We start from the raw sequence: 20945 nt of genomic DNA, 5'->3' as shown, positions 1-20945 counted from the left end.
TGTATTATTGTAAGTAAAAAAATCATACATATATCAATTCTTTTGGTTTAATAAATAGAATTAAAACTGCGATTCACAAAATTATGTCATCTTGAAATATCTAGTCTATTTTTAATTGATTTATGAATTATGTTTTGATTACTTTTAAACTAAGTTTTATTTATTGTTTGTTTTTCCAAAAAAATATTGAAAAATTCAAACACTTCAAAGTAATATACTACAATGAAATAGTACTCTTTTAACATTTAAAACATGTTGAGAAAAGTGAAAAAAATATATAAAAAGTTATAATCTAAGGGGAAAATGTAATATTGTAGATTAATAAGAAAAACATTTAATAAGTGATTACTGGATTTCATTCTGTACTGAAATAATCTAATTGTAAAAAAGTAATTTTTTTTTTACTTTGCAATCATCACTAAAAGTCCTTAATGCTTTTTAACCAATACAAACCAGTTTCTTTTCAGAATAAACTTGAAAAACCTGACAACAGCATGATAAACTTTCCCAGATTTTGAGTAAAGCTTAAGACTGTAAAAATTAGAAATATTTATGTTTATTAAAATATTTTATCCTTAGAGTATAATAAAATGTTATCAATTATTTTGCTCTTCTATTTTTGGGGAGCGGATTGATTTATTAACCCCTTAGAGTCTGATAGGAGCTGAAAATGTCTTATTTAGAGAAAGGAAATAAATAAAACTGATATCAGCATAAGAACTGATTTCGGTGTTTATTTTTAATTTGTAGAAGCTCCCCAATTGTAAGAGTTATATAAACGTTAGGTAGAAAATTTTTGTTACTTTTAATGACGACTTGAAGATATTTTTCTTTTTTTTATCATCATCGTAAATTAGTATTGCATTTCTGAAGCATTATAAAAAATCTATTCTAAAATTATTTTGTTATTTAAGTATTTTTTTAACTCAAACTTCAGTGTCTGAAATAGTTAAATATTAGAATATATTAAATATGTAGAGATAGTACATATCTCTACATATTTCTAGTAGAGATAGATCTAGTAGATCTAGTAGATCTAGTAGAGATAGTAATATGTAGTGTTATTTTTGAAAATAAGATTTTCATACAGGTTACTAAAAAAAAAAAAACTAATGTACAAGCTACCACACAGGATTTCATGAATTTAAATTAAACAAGTCCTTTGATATAAAGCCAAACAGAAGTCGCACACAATTTTTTAAATCAAATTTTTGCATTTATAACTCTAGGATCTCCAGAAGTTGAGGAATATAGCATAAAATCTGGGGAGGAGAGATTTTGTTTTAAGGGGACATCTGGTCTAGATCGATCAGCTGGGATCTCGGATTCAATTTCCAAAAGAGTCTGTCATCTTTTCTCTTATCAATTCATCTAGCTCATCTTCATCGTTACAATACATGTTTTTTAGTATACTTCTCATTAACATAACAATAAAAATAAAATAATTATTCCAATTATTTCCCTTTTTACATACTACAGCAGATAGTATAGAAAAAATAATAACAAAATTATAAAAATAAATTACAAAAATTGTATATTCTTTAAAAAACTCAAATTAATTTCAAAATCAATAAAAATAATTGTGGACAGATATGATCTGTTTTTTATAATTCCATTTAAAATATTAAAAAAGGTTTTCTTCATATTAAAAGAAAAAAAAAAAAAAGTAAAGTGGTATTATAATGTAAAATTACTTCATTATTATTACAGTATGGAAGGGGCATGACAGATTTTGACAGATAATGAAAAAAGATTAAAACGAGGTAGTGAACATGACATAAAATAAATTTTCAATTAACTAAAGAATAAGATAAATATTATGTACAAATTTTGTAGTTTTAGTGGATTATTTGTAGAAAAGAGGTGCTATTCAGGTTTTCCTTTACTATAACCTAAAGGAAAACCACAGGAAACATATTTCAGGAATCGACCTGAAAATCGAAACCACATCTCTTGAACGCTAAACCACAAATCTATTTCAATATTAACTTGAAAGCAGATTAATATTCAAATAACTGCCCAGTAATTCCAGTACTGATGGTTATACCTGAACACATTCAAGTCAATCTCTTTAAAAAAACAAAAAAATTCTTTATATATATATTTACACATCACTACATTTATATTCACAATAAATCACATCATCAATCGATTCAATTCTGTAGAAATTAAAAATATAATAATTCTGTTTTTAATGATTTGTTTTTACAGACGACAAAAATGGAGGAGGTTTCAGATTCATTTCGTATGTGTGCATATATATATATATATATATATATATATAGGTTTATATCTATATCTCTACATATCTAAATATCTATAGCTATGTATGTGCATAGCTTATATATCTTCAGCATAAGAACCGATTTCGGTGTTTATTTTTAATTTGTAGAAGCTCCCCAATTGTAAGAGTTATATAAACGTTAGGTAGAAAATTTTTGTTACTTTTAATGACGACTTGAAGATATTTTTCTTTTTTTTATCATCATCGTAAATTAGTATTGCATTTCTGAAGCATTATAAAAAATCTATTCTAAAATTATTTTGTTATTTAAGTATTTTCGCGTAAAATTCAAGAATACTTGTTAAAAACTAGGGAAAAATAATCTGTACTGCAGCATTCAGAAAATCTTAGGTCATATTCGGTAGCTGTTTTTGTTTATTTTAGGTATTCCTATTATTATGAAAAAGTTGGTGTTTTGGTTTTTTCATTTCTTTGAAGCAGAGCTGTTGGTCTGTAATTTAAATAAAAATTTAATTAAAAATTATTAATTAGTGTAACCCTAATAGAAAATATCAGTAATAGAATAACAAATTAAAAAGTAGAAAATAATTCTTTTTTCATTTATTCTTGAAATTTAGAACCTAAGAAGTCGGCCCCCGATAAATACAATTTCCATTATTAACTAACCTTTACTTTGTCGCTGATATCTAAAAACTGAAATTAAAAAAAATAAATGAACAGATTATCTTCTATTATTATTTATATTATTATTATTACTATGATATAATTTTTAATCATAATAACAACAATAATAAATAATAATACATTTTTATTTTGCTAGAAACCATTTTATATTCAAAATGATCTCACGACAAGAATCTTCAAGAGGTAGAGGTAAAGTTAATAGTTACATGTACTCCCGGATTCCCGACAGCCTTAACTTGCGTTCGGTAATATGTTATTTAACATCGTTTAACTATATCACCCGTTACTTTTTTAACTTTTATCCACATCACCTATTCCAAGACGACAATTATCTACATAGTCGTTTTCATTTACGGTTAGTAATTTTTTGTAAGAGATTTACAAATTTGCAAAAATGCTTTAAAATAGTTTAAAAAGTGTAAAAATAATATTTATCGTCGACTTTAATTTTCGACTTTTGAAGTTGGGGCCGAATTAAAGGTTACTAAGTTGTGATAGTGTTATCTGTTTTTTGACGTATTTTTAAATTACAGGTACTTGAAATAGTCGAAATTTAAACAAGATTTGAATAGTAATATTACTTGAAATAGTGGAAATTTAAACAAGATTTGAATAGTAATATTATTTTACTTTTGTTCTAATTAAGTTTACTCGTATTTTATAATAAATTAATATTTAAAAAAAACAATCTTTTATCAAGCTACGGCGTTGCTAAAGTTATTCTAAAAATACAATAAATATCTACTGGCTCATTGGTTATTACTTCCTGATACGAAGTAAAGGAAGTATTGTGATCGCGAAAAAATTCGGTTTTCAGATTTCAACGGAAATATCCACTTTGACCAACCCTGAATCCATTTTGACTAGTTTCGGCGTGACATCTGTACGTACGTACGTATGTATCTCGCATAACTCAAAAGCGAGTAGCCGTAGGATTTTGAAATTTTTGATTTAGGACTGTTGTAACATCTATTTGTGCACCTCCCCTTTTGATTGCAATCAACTGGACCAAAAGGGTCTAAGAAAGCCCAAAATCCAAAAAAATTGGATTTAGAACTTTTTCTTAATTGCAGTAAGTAATAAGTCCTAACTGAGAGCTTTCCAACGATATATCATAAGTTAGTACTTGTTGGTTTCAGAATTATAACCAAATTAAATTTTAATTAATGAAATATTTGGATCTTAGAAAGGGAAGGCACATAGGTTCGAATCAGATTTCATTTTCTTTTTTTTTTAATTTAAATACATTATTGATTAAGAATTATTCACCTCTGATTACAAAAAAAATTACGATAAATAATAATTCAATGACAATAAAAAAATAAAAATGAAAAAATATCAGAAGTTATTAATGAAATAAAATTTTATGTACTTTTCATTTAAAAAAAAAAGTGTAATGTAATTTAATAAGCGTACAAGGAAGTCATGTGGTGCCCACATCAGACTTTTTTTTTATGCTGATCGGTTGACGGTGTACATAATAAACGAGATAGACCAATCAACAGTGGTTGGAGTCACAGAAATAATAGGAAGAAAAAGTGATGCTTTTTTTTTTTTTTTTTGGTTCACAACGAACTGTCGTTATCAGCGCCTGGACACAACGTTTCTATAGTAAACAATTTAGGTTTATAACACCAAACTTATAAATTAAATAACACAATTATAAAACAAATAAAATCAACAATTATAACGCGCAATATCATAACGAAAAATATTCCTCGCACAGTGCCTATATAAAGTGCCTATGCCGAATGCTAAAGGCGAAATAAAACCTCAATAAAATATCATAAATAAAAATCTAAATTAAAACAACAATATTCCCATTTGGCATACGCCATACAGCATAAATACAAGAAACACATAAAATTAAGTTTTAATAACATAAAATAAAAATTTACTCAAAAAAGTAGTCATCTTTTTTTCTTCAAATAGCACAAGATACTTGAAATACTTTCATCAATATATACAATATGATAAGAGCGAAAACCTTATCACGCCGGCCTCCGTGGCGCGAGTGGTAGCGTCTCGGCCTTTCACCCGGAGGTCCTGGGTTCGAATCCCGGTCAGGCATGGCATTTTTCACACACGCTACAAACACTCATCTCATCCTCTGTGGAAAGAATTGCTTGACTGCGGATCCGGAGGTTAAAAAAAGAAAAAAACGAAGAAGAATACCTTATCACAGGAGTATATCATTTTCAACTTTTATCACCTGGGAAGGAGATAAAAGGTTTATCACCTTCCCAGGTAAATTTGAAGGTTTATACAAATATCGCGAAAGGGTTAATTAATAATTATTTTTAAGACGACGTCAGAATATAAATAATTGATTAAATAGTTAATTTACCACGAGCGTGCGGGAAAACATACACACTTGCGCGCGCGCTCGTGAGTGAATTAATAAAGGATATTTTTTATATTTCTAAAATGATATAATTTGATTATTTAATTTATAAATAAATGGAGTTTACTTAATAATTGTCATTTTTTTCTTACGTAGTAAGCTATCTAATCTTAGTTATTATACTACAAACATGCTTCCAACGAATAAAATATTACCTAAATGTAGAAAAGAAATCAATCTCAAAATAGAGTAACTAAAAATTCGGTTGCAGAACCGAGGGTGTGCGTTCGGTAGATACTTTTCTTAAGTCAAGAGCTGACGAAGAGAGATCAAAGTACGAGTATTATCGATTTGTTATTTTTTTCTTTCTTTCTCAGGCAACTCAATCATCCATTTTATGAAAACAATAATAGTACTAATATAATATCCTTGTAACATAGTTGAAAAACTGTAATTTTAATAAATCATATCTATGATATTTATTTATTTATTAAACTAATTTCATTTTTAAATATTATTTACGTTTCGATTTTGCATTAATTATTACTGGACTTTCTAAAAAGGAGTGTAATGTATTTAGGTTGTATGTTTGTTCCACCGTACCAGCTGAACGGCTGAACCGATTTACATGAATGACCCCGATTTGTATGTACGCTAGATCGTGGATACCGGTGTTCTTTGGTGGTTGGGTTTCAATTAACCACACATCTCAGGAATGGTGAACGTGAGACCACAAAACTACACTTCATGATATATCACTTCATGATATATTCATATATATTATCCTCTGAAGTCATAGCTTACGGTGGTTCTGGAGGCTAAACAGAAAAATAAGAAAAAAAGATGCGGATCCGGAGGTTAAAAAAAGAAAAAAACGAAGAAGAATACCTTATCACAGGAGTATATCATTTTCAACTTTTATCACCTGGGAAGGAGATAAAAGGTTTATCACCTTCCCAGGTAAATTTGAAGGTTTATACAAATATCGCGAAAGGGTTAATTAATAATTATTTTTAAGACGACGTCAGAATATAAATAATTGATTAAATAGTTAACTCCGCGTTGGAATCCTTACATTACCGGGAGTGTCACAGGATACATTAAAATATATATATATAAATAAATGATTAAATAGATTTAAAAAATCTGAAAAAATTATAGTATATACAAAATCGTTACCCGCACGCTCTGTAATTATCCTACATTAAAGAGCAATGTTTGTTAGCATTGTTTTTTTTTAACATCCTGACCCCGTAGGGGAAGACACCCTCCGCCTCCCCCTCCGTTCCGAGCCCTTATGGGCTTTACCGGAGGTTATCTTCGAAACTTCGGTTTTTGACCAATTCCAGACCGCTTCCGCCAGGATACCACAAGTGACATTCCCATCGGTGTACTATTAATTAATGAACTGAAAACAATCTCTCACAGCTCACCAAGTCTTAAGCAAGACTGAAAATACATAACTAACAAAGGAAGTGAACTACCTACTCATGCAAGGCAAAAGTGAGTTCAACACACAATACAAAACATAAAAATATTACACGGAACAATAACAACACAGTAATGTTGAACCAAAACAAAACAAGGACAAGAACAACAAAAACATAATTTATAAAACAAAAATAGAATAGAAGAGAAATCCAAGCAGAGCTCTAGATCCCATCAGCAATCCTTTCCTTTGCTAAGTACACTACAAAACTCTCCACTATTGCCCATTCGGCCTGGCTCTTCCATTTTACACGGAGATCCAACGCCGACTCGATAAGATCAAGCCGACGGACGCATGGTCTCCGTACGCATTAACTCGTTTTCGAGAACTCATAAAGCACATGGTAGGTGTCGTTCAATTGTCCACACTGAGGACCCACCCCAGATTCTACCAAGCCGAATTTCTGCAGTCTGTGCCTAAAAGCATCATGGCCGGAAAAAAATTGGGTCACATATTTATTAGTGTGCAACCAAGAGGCGTACCGCAAACCAACAACATTTGGAGAGAGATCATAACGCCCACCATCTGTCTCATCCCATCTGGTCTGTCATAAGGCATTGCCATGTTGTTCAATTTCTCAAACTTTATCCGAAGTCAACTCACCGGATTTCTTAGCAACATACGGCTGCTGCTTCTCAGACGCAATCAAGTCTATCGGTTTCACGCCTGGAATCACCAAGACTGCCTCCCGTGAAATGATACGGTAACCACCCGTTACCGTTAACAACATTAGGCGTTGAGCCCTTAATAATATGTCCCGATAACTCTTATATATTTTTTTGGCAGTCGTGTTTTTTTATTTTTAATATTTATTCTTATTAATACAGAAAAATGAAAACATTTTAATCCGACATAGATTTATTAAAATAAGCCTTTTTAATAATATAATATAATTTATTTATTTATGCATCAACAGCAGTTTATTTATGTTTATAAAGTAGTTAAATAAAACAAATTTTTAAAGTTATAATTATATAATTTAATTAACTTTCAAAAACTAAATAATTAATTTTTTTATAAAAAAATATAGTTAACTATTACAGAAACTATAGTTAAAAAAATTGTAGTTAAATATTACAGAAAACTAAACAATTTTCAATGGGAAAACTGGAAAAACAATAATGAAAAATAAGCTACATTTGGAAATAGTTATAATCAACAGAAATGATTCAAATCAACGATTCAATCAACAGAAATGGTTCAGTCAGAAATTTCTATTCACCCTCCGAACGTTTCTAACCTTTCTAACAATCAGATACGGAAATAAAAATTACTTATTAATTGATGCCTATACTCCAATTAATGAAAATAATAGAAGTAACCAAAAAAATCTTGGTAATTATTAGAAAACGAAATACATACAATTACCAAAAGATTAAATAAAAGATTTTAGCAGATTTCAACGCATAATGGGAAAGTAATATTATATCAGATAACCGTAGGAAACTTCCCAGCTCATAAAAAAATAAAGTTATCAAAAGGCCAACTAAAAAAATTAGATTTGACATTAAAAATTTAAGAAATAACCAGAAATTAATTCCAACTTCAAAGACAGTAAAGCAAAAAACTGGAAGAAACTGAAAGTTAAACTAACATAAATGAGCAAAGATAATAATTACTAACTAATAATTACTGGTAATTAATAACTGCTGTTAATAATTGGTGATAGTAGATTAGTTACTAACTATCAACTCTCTATTGTTTAAATAAACATAAACAGAAAACACAGATGATTGAATGACACACGTGAAGAAGGTGTAAGTAAAAATTAAAAGCCTGGTAAAAATGGTACTCTTCAAAGAAAAACAAAAACTATCTAAGATTTAGATCAATCTGGAAACAAAAATCCAAAATTATCAGAATTACTAAAAGAATCAACTTGAACAAATGGAAGAGGATGACTTAATAAAAAACTAGATGAGGAATTTCTATAAAATATTCAATAGAAGATGTTACCAAATACCAACTACCAGTCTTTGCTTCAAGGATAAAAACAGGAAATCAGGGCTTAACAACAAAGATGATAGAAAAATTTCAGCAAAATGTATAAAAAACTATTAAACTGCCAAGAAACTGAGAAAAGATTCCAATTACAAAATCCACGAACCAAAAACTCCCAACCACGTAATGAAATAAAAATAAACAAAATTATCCAGAAATTAAACAGCAGATGACAACCTGATTGAATAATAATTTTGGAAAGGATTAGGAAATCTACCAAGAGAAGAGATATATGACCATCATCAATTCTAGAAGAGATATGATAAAATAAAAAATTCCAAAAGATTGGAAAAATGCACTAATACATCCATTACATGAAAAAGGAAATAAAACTATAAAACTAAATAAAAGATGTAAATAACTATAGAGGGATTTTCCTCTTACATGTAACATATTGAATTATCTCAAAAGCACTTCAAAATAGGATCGAACAAATATGGAACCTTAAAACAATAAGAAGGTAGAATGAGAAGGCATAAAAACTGTATAGTTCACTTTGTAGATTTCAAAAAGTCGTATGACTCAATTGATAGAACTTTTTATCTAACATCCTAGAAGAATTCCATGTATGTTCCAAAATAATTAAAAATCAAAAGTAAAATCATAGAAGAACTCTCAGAAGAATTCAAAACTAAAACCGGAGTATGACAAGGGGATGGTCTCTAAATACGAATTATGGAAAAATAAAACAGTTAATAAATTTTAATATCTGGGAGAAATAATATAAATTAATCATTTAAGTAAAGAATCCAGTCAAACAGTAGTGAAAAAAAATGAAATTGGCCTGCTAACTAACTAAAAATATTTACAACAAAAAGAATATCTCAATAAATGGTAAAATCAGACATTAAAAAACGGTAACCAAGTCAGAAGACCTATATGCATCTTCAATTTGAAATCAGGTAAATGTAAATAAAGGAAAATCTTGAGAAAAATCCTAGAAACAATAAAAATAGGTGAAAACGAACACATATTTAGAAATAAACATTTTTACAAATACATTGAAACTAAGAAAATGTCAATTTTCATATAAAAAGAAGAACCAAATTCTATTGTTACCTTATGACAATGAATGATAAAAAAATTTGCTACAACAAAACAAACAGAAATCATGGACTTCAGTGATTCAAAAAGACCTAAAAGAAATTAAAATATCTGAAGAAATAGTAAAAGATAGAACAATGTTCAGAAAACTGCTTCAAGGGTGTCCAAGAGAAGGAGAAAAAAGAAACCATAAATGTTTGGTTAGAAGAGAAAGAATAAAAATCTACTGGAAGACCAGAAAGAAAACGCCCAGAAGAATGAGAAATGAATGCAAAATGTTGCTTCATGTGGTTTAGTCAGTCAAATTAGAAAAAAAATTATTTATTATTCTTACAGGTTAAACATTTTTTAATTTTTTATCATGTTCCAACAATGATAAATTACACTCATCAACAAAATTAAATTTTTTGTTTGTTAAATGAGAGTGAAAGGTTGATTCTTATAGTAATTTTTAAGCTGATTTCATATGTGTTAATATAATTTTTCTGTCAGGCTCAGTTTTTGTAATTGAAATTTCTTTTGAAACAAAAAGTGTATGGTAAGTAATACGACAATACATTACACGTATTTTGTACTCACCTAAAATCTATTTCTTTTGGATTTTCTGCTGTAATTTGCTGTAGATCTCTCTTTAGATTCCAACAGTAGTCAGCTAACATTTTTGGGTTCCATTTTCCCTGGTATCATGTTTCCATTATAGATATCTCCTGGTGAAAGCGTTCTCCATGTTCATCACTGATAGCGCTGAGGTTGTTAGGAAAAAGTCGAAAGAAATAGATTTTGAGTGACATGTTTCACCTAAGTTCTTTGTAGTTTTGAAGGAGTTCACTAACAGGTTTTCTGTAATTAGTGGCCCTATGGTTTCCAAGGAAATTGATTACACATTTTGAAATGATATCCACACAGCAACCTCTTAGTCATTCAAACATTCTTCAAATGCCTGATTATTCATTAATTTTCTTATTTGTGGTCCAACAAATATACCTTCCCTAATTTTAATATCGCTTACATTAGGGAATTTGTTTTTTAGAAACAGAAACCCTGGATCATTATGATCCATTACTTTAACAAAAGTTAAACCTAGCTTAATGTGTAGTTGCAGAATATAATCTTTGTCTGGTTTTAGTAATGCCTGACTAACAACATTCTTGTGTTTTACAGTCAGTACCCCTCTCTTTGGCCGGTGCTCTTTTATGTAATGGTTTTTCCTATGCCTACTGTACCACTCGCACAAAAAACAACATAATTTAGTGCATCTAAGTTGCAATCTGAGTAAAAGCGCTATTACTTTCAGATCTCCACAAATATGCCATAAATATTCCTCATACTGAATCCTGCCCATTACAAGTTTCATATTTTCATTCATAAGATTCCTTCATGTGAACTGCGTATGCTAATGGTTTTGATGGGTATTTATTACCAATGTGAAGTAGAACAGTTTTCAAACTAAGCTTTGACAAGTCAGTAGAAAGTCACCATTCATTAGGATGGTGCATATGTCCCAAAGCTTCCAGTAAAGAGTCTGAATCATTACAGTATACTCAATTTTCATAGTGAGAGAAGAAAAGTTCAAATTCCGACTATTTATCATGGAAAGTACTTATTTTAGTGTTTGGTTGTAACAGTTGCCGTCCTTTCATTCTTGATGACAGTATTTCTGCTGGATTCTTTGATGAATTTAGATCACGAACCAGATCATTTAATTCTGACTGATTAATTAAATGGAGTTCAGCATATCTATTTTCTAAAAAGTCTGGATCTCTTTCTTCAGCACTTGATAAGTCAGTACAAGATTCAACATTTTCATCTTCTAAGTTCCATATTTCTGGTGGTACTGAAATTGGGAGCTCTTGGCTATTGTGGCATTGGCTGCATAGCAGAGGGATTATCAGGGTATTTAACAGTACTTCTAGTTTTAGCTGTTATCCCAGATATCTTTATTACACAAAAATAAAAATCTGTGATGTGATCCTTCGATCCTCTCTAAACCATTGAAATTGCAAATGGCATGTGACTAAAGATCCATTTAGCCAACCAGTCAACAATGTTACACAAGAAGTACAACAAATATGAGGAGCCCAAGATTTGTTCTGAACACCTAATTTACATCCAAATTACAGTTCATATTACTTTTTTATCAGTGAAGTTATATTTCTTTTCTGAGACTTCAACGTTACCTCACCACAGATGTCGCAAAAATTGTTTGGATTTTTAAAGCAACTGCGAGGCATTGTTAATACATTACAATAACTAATATTTTTTAAAAAAGAAATATACTAATTTAATAAACATACACTCACTTTACTGAACAACATACGAAAGCCAGCTACAAAAACTGAATATTACACACACAAGAATTTGGACTTGAATGAGAATTAAAAGTATTTCTCTAGTCTGAATGGCAGTTTATAAGTAAATAAGCGACTGTAGTGAACAAAGTTATTTAATTGATAAATAATATAATAAAATACATTCAAAAAATGCTGTACTTATGGAGTTCATACAAGATACTACCTAAATATAAGAATGGTAGTTATAAATAAACTAAGCCTGATAGAAAAATACTGATTTCGCATATGAAATCAGCTTGAAAAATACTATAAGAATAAGTTATTAACTCTCATTTAATAAAAACATTGTTGATCAGTGTTAGAGAACAGAATAAGGTGTTTACATTGAAATTACCGATTTAAAGATTAATTAAAGGTTACTATCTGTCGAAGTGCCAAAGCAGTTATGTTTCAGCCTCTTATTTGAAGGATTAAATCTCTATTAGGCTTGAAATTTAATAAACTAAAAAAATTTCCATCCTAAATTTCAACATCCAAGTTTCAAGTGTACAAACCAATCTTCAAAAGAAATATAAACCCTCTTATTTGATACTTAACAGACAAAAGACTTTCGTTCTTCAATTTGGAAAATTAATGTACGTAACTTACCTATATGTTTGTTTTTAAATCAGTTGCATCACTCACGCAGTTGATAACAATTGTTCGATAACTTTTATGAAAACTGATACGACTGAACTGAATTTAAAGGGACATAGAGAAATATACCAGCTACAGTATATGATGATAAAGAAACAACTGTAAGATAACACAGTGTTGAAGTTTTCAGTTTTAGAAATCAGCGCCAATTTAATATTAGTTACCAACTTATTAAAACTTAAATTGTCACAGACTAAAAAATTGAAATTTAAAAAAGTGTAAAAGTATTCTTTCTTTTTATTTTTTTGGGATTTTTAACTTTTTTTTTTTTTTAAAGTTAAATTAATTCTATATTTTTCTAATCTTCAAATAATGCTATTCAGTATAATAAATTTATTTTTAATCTCTGAACAGGCAACAAAGATATGTCCTATATATTTTACTTATTACGTAAACCTGTAATTACAACCTGTAATTCAGGAATTATTTTTATTGTTTTAAAAATATTAAAGTATGTATAGTTTTTTCTTATTTATATAAATAAAACTAATACTCAGTGCCGTCCTTGCTGATTTCATATTTAAAAATAAAACTATTCAGGCAAACGTGACTATAGCCTAAGAGAATTCTTAAAAAATTACAATGTAGCGTATAAGAAGAACAAATTTCAAATAAAATTTACTGATGAACAATAGTTCATCAACAAATATAAACAAGGAGGATGTTAAAAAGTAAAGAAAAGCCGACAACGAAAATATCCACGTTTTTATCAAGAGTAAATAAATTATTTTATTATGAAAGAAAAAGAAAAAGAAAATCATGAATTCTGACATGGGATTCTATACAGTATTTAATAAGCAACTCCTTCAGACCTTCATTATATATATATATATATATATATATATATATATATATATATATATATATATATATGTGTGTGTGTGTGTGTGTGTGTGTGTGTGTGTGTGTGTGTGTGTGTGTGTGTGTGTGTGTGTGTGCGCGCGCGCGTGCGCGTATGTATGTATGTATGTATGTGGTCTTTTTTCTTTAATTTATTTCTAGTACCAATACTGAACTATGCTTGTAAAAATTTTTCAGCGATCCAGTTAAATTTATTCTAAATGAGTTATTAAGGCAGGACGATATAGACCTTTTCGTTATGCTACAAATTTCTGTTCTGGTACCAGTATGTTTCGATATGATTTTAAAGAAGTTTCACGTCAAAAATGATGAACTAATAACGCTTTATAGTGGTGAAGTTTGGAATGTAGTATTAGCCTGTTATTTATTTTTATATAAACAGCAAATATTACACTGTAAAAATAAAGCAAACATGATGTATATTTATGAACAAAAATATTTATAGTGATATGTTTGAAATTTACTCACCCACAATTAAAAGTGGTGAGGATAAAAGCGATATATCTATCCATCATAAAAATTACACCTTTCTAAAAGTTAGAATTTAAGAAGAAAACGGAAATTAGACAAAAAATTATACGAAAAGGTAACGTTCGTCCTTAGTTTCTGAATCGGAAATATGTATAAATATATGTAAGTATTCTCTTCAGTACCTACAGACCTACGCCTATTTACGGCTATTTTATCCAATCTTTTTTTTCTTTTAAATGAAACTACTGCTTGCAAAAAATGCTATCTTGACTAGGATTCGACTTAGTCCTACAGTATGAGTATGATTGGCAGAACATTAACATCCGTCACGGAGGTCTGTAGAAAATTCAAAAAAATTCGAAATCTATCTGTAAAAAAAAAGTTACCAAAATTTTACACACATTTCATTTTTATTATCTTTAAATAAACTGCTTCAGTTTTATAAATTAAGTTTTATAAATTGTTTCACCAGTAAGTTTATTTAGTGTAGTGCACAACAGCTGAATTTGTATCCTACATTGAGCAAACTGGATGCATATTTTGGGCCACGGATACAATGATTATGTATAAACCTAAGTACAAAAATAGAATGAACCTTTGCAAATCGCCTCGTAGAAACTGGAAAACAAGTACAAACATACTAACATTTTAGCTATCACGCCGATTAAAATGTTCTGGCTTCTAGTAACAGCGCAGATTATTCCAGTCGAATCGGTTGTTACACGCTCCTTAGTAGATGTTACTGTTGTCTCGGGAACCGTAGGTGAGCGTGTTATTCTATCGTTACATCATTAACAAATAAATATTTTAAAAAGTGTTTTGCCTATGTCTAGAGAGTTGCCAAAGAGTCGATTTCGTATATTTGTTGTCTGAAATTGAGTTTATAGATTGCCGTTAGCAATCACTCGCTACTGATCGCAACATTTTATAAAGAAATGTAGTTAAAATGAACTAATAAGAATATTAATAAAAAAAAAGATAAATTCCTTAACCGATTTAACTTAAAAAAAACAACAAAAAAAACTTTTACGTTTGTTTTCCGGAATAAAATGTAAAATATTAATGAAGTTAGTGTAGTAAATTTACGAAGGAAGATAAAAAATATAAAAATTGCCATTGGGTGTCGTTTTCCGCGGTTGTTAGGTAAAATGCATGTAATGTAGCCAACATACGTACAACTATAACACGACATTGTTACTATCGCATTTTGCAACTGAATCGTTGCCAACATGACGTACAAAATTTCTCTAGTTTAATGGTGTATTATTCTTAAAAATATCTCGTTTTATGGTTTTTCACCCTTATTTATGGTTCAACTTGAGTGCTAAAAACAAACTAGGAACTATTACTCGAGAAATCCTTTTTTTATGTTTATTAAAACTATCTTGTATTTAGGTAACATTATTTTTAAAACAAAAAAAATCTTTTATAGTCTACAAAATCAGAAGAAATTACGTTACGTATGACTTTACTCTAAAAATTAAATTTTTAATTAATCTCGGAAGTTTCCCGAGCAATTAGAGTGTTTAAACGAATAAATCATCAGAAAGTTTAAAATATTTTACCTATCTTCAACTTATTACCACCGCTAGGCTATCAATTTTTTTCAGCGTAGAGTTTTTTAAAACTGAAAAATCTCTTGCTGACAAAAAACATTCAAATAATACTATAATAGATTGATGCAATATTACACAGGATGTAATTTTGATAATTACGTGTTTTCATCAGTATCATTATAAAACGGTCTTACTTTATTAAAAAAAAAGAAGAAATTGCAGCTTAAGCCAATATACTTAATTTTAACTTATTTTAGAAAAACCACAATTTCAGCTCTACTTTCTCCACTAGATAAGTAAAATATTACGATTTTTAGTAGTATCTATTTCAAAGTTCAGTTTTACTTCCTTGTACGAAGTAAAGGAAGTATTGTGATCGCGGAAAATTTCGGTTTTCAGATATCAACGGAAAAGTAAGTTCCGTATAAGTAAGTTCTGTGAAGTATGTGGTAAGTACCTGAGAGTGTGCATGATGATGGGTGTGTGTACGCAGCCATCATCATGGCGTGTATGTGTACCGCTTAGGGCAAGGGATGACCAAAATGTTGCTGGAACTGTAAAAAGATGGGGCTTGTTGTATAAACAACAAGGGGTTTGTGAACCTTTTTTCACATGCAACCATTGTCGTATTAAGTAAATTTGAAGTTTTTCGTAACTTTAAGGTGGAAATCTTTTTTGTCGCCTACTTAGCACCGGTGAAATCTACCTCTGCCTTCCGGCGTGCCGAAAGGGATTTTTTTTATTTCATACAAATTACAAAAATATATCCAAACATATTTCAAGTTTTTGAATTCTGTCAATTTTTGCAGAACAAATAATAACAGGGTGTTTACAGAAAAATCAAAGTTTAAATCGTGTTTTGTCGTAAAAAAAATTCCAAACGCTGATTCGCTGGTTAGAATTACATCATACATCATATTGTCACACTTATAAATTACACTCGATAAATATTCTAAGGCCGGTAAAATTTCATCAATGTCCGTAAATTATGCAGAATTAAAACTGCGTCTTTTTTTCTTTTTTTGTAGACAATTTACGTTACCATTGCATACACAGATAGTTCCAGATTCAAAATTGTACAATGTGAAAAAATTACTTCAATGAAAACATGTAGAAAACGCTACAAAATTTACTGCATTCTATTACCCTGCGACTGATTATCATAGAAATTCTATTACAAAAAAAAAAAATCAAATTAATTTAAATTATGTTGCCTAGCTTCTAGATAAAAACGACAGGTTAGTATCTCACATTACCTCAATTTTATTGCTGATAATTAAAAAAAATCAGATGCTTAATTTTATTACAGCTTATAGAAGCCTATAAATAAAATGGAATTACTGTTTTTTATTATGAAAACGATTTAAGATACCATGAATGCACAGTTGGAATTAGATCCTAATTTTTATAGATGAGGAAAAACGTTTCTTGTTTTAATTAAAATAACTTAAAAAATTTTCAAAATTTGATGTGTTTGTTGAAATCTTTAACTTTATAGAAGAAAGCTTTCACGTAGAGTATTGTTGGAATGAAAAATTAAGAAAAGAAATTTAAATGAGATGCACAGACTCTCGTTGAGGAATGCCGATTGACGAGATACAATTGTAAAATACATAGTTGTATGCAGAGGTTAGTTTAACAGTCGGAATGTTTTAAATTTTAAATAAATTTATTACTTACTTTAGGAAAGACAAAACGCTATAAACTTCGAACACATCTTGTTTTACAATTCTGTAAAAAGTCGATTTAAAATTCAGAATGCAGTTTTAGCGATTGTGTACAGGAAATCAATATAAGCTCATAAAATCTACCCTATCGAATCTGAATGGCGGTTTAGTTAGTGTAATCCTACAATAAATCAAAATTTTGAAAATAATTTACTTAAAATTTAAGCAGTTTGATTTTATCATTATTTATCTGATAAATATTATCATATATCAGTATGATATTAACATATAGCTTAACTCGCCGGGTTGGTCTAGTGGTAAAACTCGTTATCGTAAATCAGCTGATTTCGAAGTCGAAGGTTCGAATTCTAATAAAAGCAACTGCTTTATTCGATTTGAATACTAGATTGTGGATACCGGTGTTCTTTGGTGGTTGGGTTTCACTTAACCACACGTTCCAGGTATGATCGGCCTGAGTCTGTACTAGAGTACACCTTACTCACTCGTCACGAACAAGGGTCGCGGCTGCCTACGGGCCCCGGAATCGATAAAGTTATATAAGGTATCTGGAGACTTTCGGAATTTTCATAAGTAGATAATAATAATAGCTTAACTAGATTTATTAACTTTTTGAAATAATTTGTTTTGTTCCATTTTGTATACTACACAAAATATAATATGTAAAGGTAATTTCTGGAATGTAACTGCGAATTAAACGAAAATAAATATTTTTTCCATTCATTTTATTGAAGATATCTATAAAACAACTGAAATAACTGAAAATATTTGTAATAAAGTAATTATTAAAAAACAAAATCCCGATTATTAATTGTACACATCTACAGGTGTCCCATATAAAACGCAACCCATCAATCACTCATCCATGAAATTTCAAAAGTCAAGCTTACTTCCCTACTCGTTACTGAAATGGACTCGTCCAGCATCTGAATATCGCGGCGACGCAGTAGAACACTACCGATAGTAACAACAATGCAATCATAACGTTCAGTGTATTGCTAGAAACAAGATGGTGTTTTCGCTAGATGAACGTGTTTACATTGTCGAGTCGTACTTCAGTACGAAATCAGTGGTTGCAGTGCAAAATTTTTTTCGCCGTAAGTACCCAGATAAACCAGCACCTAACAAAACATCAGTATTAAGGTTAGTCGCAAAATTTAGAGAGACCGGTTCTGTTAATAACAAGGAACACAAAAGATCTTCGTCAGTGTTGAATACAGATACAGTCACTGAAATCAAAGACCGATTACTCGCCTCGCTAAATAAATCGATCAGACGTTTGTCTGCTGAAATTAATTTGTCTAAATCGACTGTTCATCGGGCGACCAAACGATTACAATTACGACCTTATCGCATTCAAACGGTTCATCGACTTCTTGAGCCCGACAAAGAAAAACGGCTACAATATTGTCAACGGTTCCGTCGATTTCTGCGTGAGGGAATTAATGTTATGGATTCGTTATTTTTCACAGATGAAAGTAGAAAGTAGAATTTGGAGCGCTGAAAATCCCCACGTTTATCACGAAAAACAATTACACCCGCAGAAGTCGGGCGTGTGGTGCGAGTTATCGCGGAAGAAAATAATCGGTCCTATTTTTTTCGAGTACACCATTAATGCAGAACGATATCAGGATATTTTATTTCAGTTCATCGCACTCTTGGAAGAGGAAGACAGACACTGCTGGCTACAACATGACGGTGCGACATCGCACTACGCAGGTTCAACTTCTGATTTCGTTGAGGAATTCTTTGGTAATCGTGTTATCGGTCGAGGCTTGTGGCCACCAAGATCTCCAGATTTGACTGCGGCGGATTTTTTTCTACGGGGTTACTTCAAAGAAAAAGCCTACATCAACAAACCACGAACACTTGAACAATTGAAAGTCAATATTGAACAAGCTGTATTAAATATCCAGCCACAAACTTGCAAGAAAAAATTGCGAGAAACGCTGTAAAAAAATTGAAGCTTGTATTCCAGAAGATGGCGGCCACTTCCAACATTTACTCAAAATGTAAGGTAATGGATGGTAATAATAAAAATTACATTTACGTTTACACATGCCTTTTTATTATTTCAATACCTACCCATATAAGGTTGGGTTGCGTTTTATATGGGACACTCTGTACCTAGAATAATTGTGAAAAACGAACAAAAAAATCGTTAAACAAATTTTTCTTCTTGTCTTAGAAGAATTTTTTCCAGGATGCAGTATGTTAGTCTGCAGTGTGAAATTTAATATTACTTTTACATTTTATGTTGAATTCGGGTGCCTGTTGGTCTTAACAAAGTGGAGGCACCATTTCATATAGTCTACACATGCATCCGACTGCAAAATAAAAAGTAAAAGTAACATTAAATTTCATATCGCACACTAACTTATTGTATCCTGAAAAAATCTGATGTGGACACCACATGACTTACTTGTACGCCTATTAAATTACATATACACATTTTTAAAGGTATATAAAATTTTATTTTATTAATAACTTCGAATATTTTTTTATTTTTTTTATTGTTATTATTATCTATTGTAAAATTTTGTTTACAATCAGAGCTAATAATTATTAATACATCAATATATTTGAATGAAAAAAATATATATGCATATGAAGTTGAATTCAAACCGATATGCCTTCCTCTTGTAAGATCCAAATATTTCATAAATAAAAATGTTATTTGGCTATAACTCTGAAACCAATGAAAATAAGTACCACTTATGATATATCGTTGAAAACCTCTCAATGAGAGCTTATTACTGCAGTTAATAAAAACTCCAAAATCCAATTTATGTTTGGATTTTGGGCTTATTTGTAGACTTTTGATCCAGTCGATTGCAATCAAAAAACAACTATATGTTACAACAGTCCTAAATCCAAAATTTCAACATCCTACGGTTAATCGTTTTTGAGTTATGCGAGATACATACGTACGTACTATATCTAATACTAATTACATTAGTGATAGATATAATTTATAAAAAATCTATTGGTCAATTGATTTTTCAAACTATATCATTGTGGGTAAATCTTCTGAAATCTAAGTTTGGTCTTGAAAATCATCTTTTTAACGTATTGCGTTATGTATGAGGTTGAGAAAAGAGAAGATTAATAGTACGAGATCGAAAATTTGTACATCGTTTAATAAATCTAAAAAGTACTAATTTAATTAACGAAAAAAAAATCTTGCCTTTAGATTTCAAATTTTTAGCCTAAATTTTGAACAGTAACTCCACAAACGTTTTCTTTCGTTTATTTTAATCAGTACTTATTACCCCTCAACAGTGTTTTGAATTTCCTCTAAAATCTCTTAAATATTCCAAACCAAGTACATTTTTAAATGCTATTTTAATTTTGTGGGCTAATATAAAAAATTGGTTTGTATAAGTCATTTTCAAATAACTGCTCTCTGGGGTAATGCGCTTACACCTGAAAAAAATTAAAATATGAAAAAGATTGCAGTAACTTTAGAGAAAAAATACATTTTACAAAAGGTATATTATCATTCCCTAATAAAAACAATTGGGGCAGAAACATTCTAGGACAAAAATGGAAATTTGATCAAAACGACATTTTTTCAT

The 20945-nt window shown here is 29.8% G+C and overlaps 1 protein-coding gene across 1 annotated transcript in view; it reads right to left on the bottom strand.

Moving 5' to 3' along the window:
* Positions 1-20945, bottom strand: part of LOC142321290 (uncharacterized) — a 108278-nt gene that overhangs the window by 20406 nt on the left and 66927 nt on the right. The window contains exon 2 of the mRNA XM_075359286.1: positions 11408-11641. Coding sequence (XP_075215401.1) covers positions 11408-11641 — 234 coding nt within the window. The remainder of the gene's footprint in view (positions 1-11407; positions 11642-20945) is intronic.

This window comes from Lycorma delicatula, chromosome 3 (genome assembly GCF_047948215.1).
Source record: "Lycorma delicatula isolate Av1 chromosome 3, ASM4794821v1, whole genome shotgun sequence".
Classification (NCBI taxonomy): Eukaryota; Metazoa; Arthropoda; class Insecta; order Hemiptera; family Fulgoridae; genus Lycorma; species Lycorma delicatula.
This window is presented reverse-complemented; position numbering and strand designations above follow the sequence as displayed.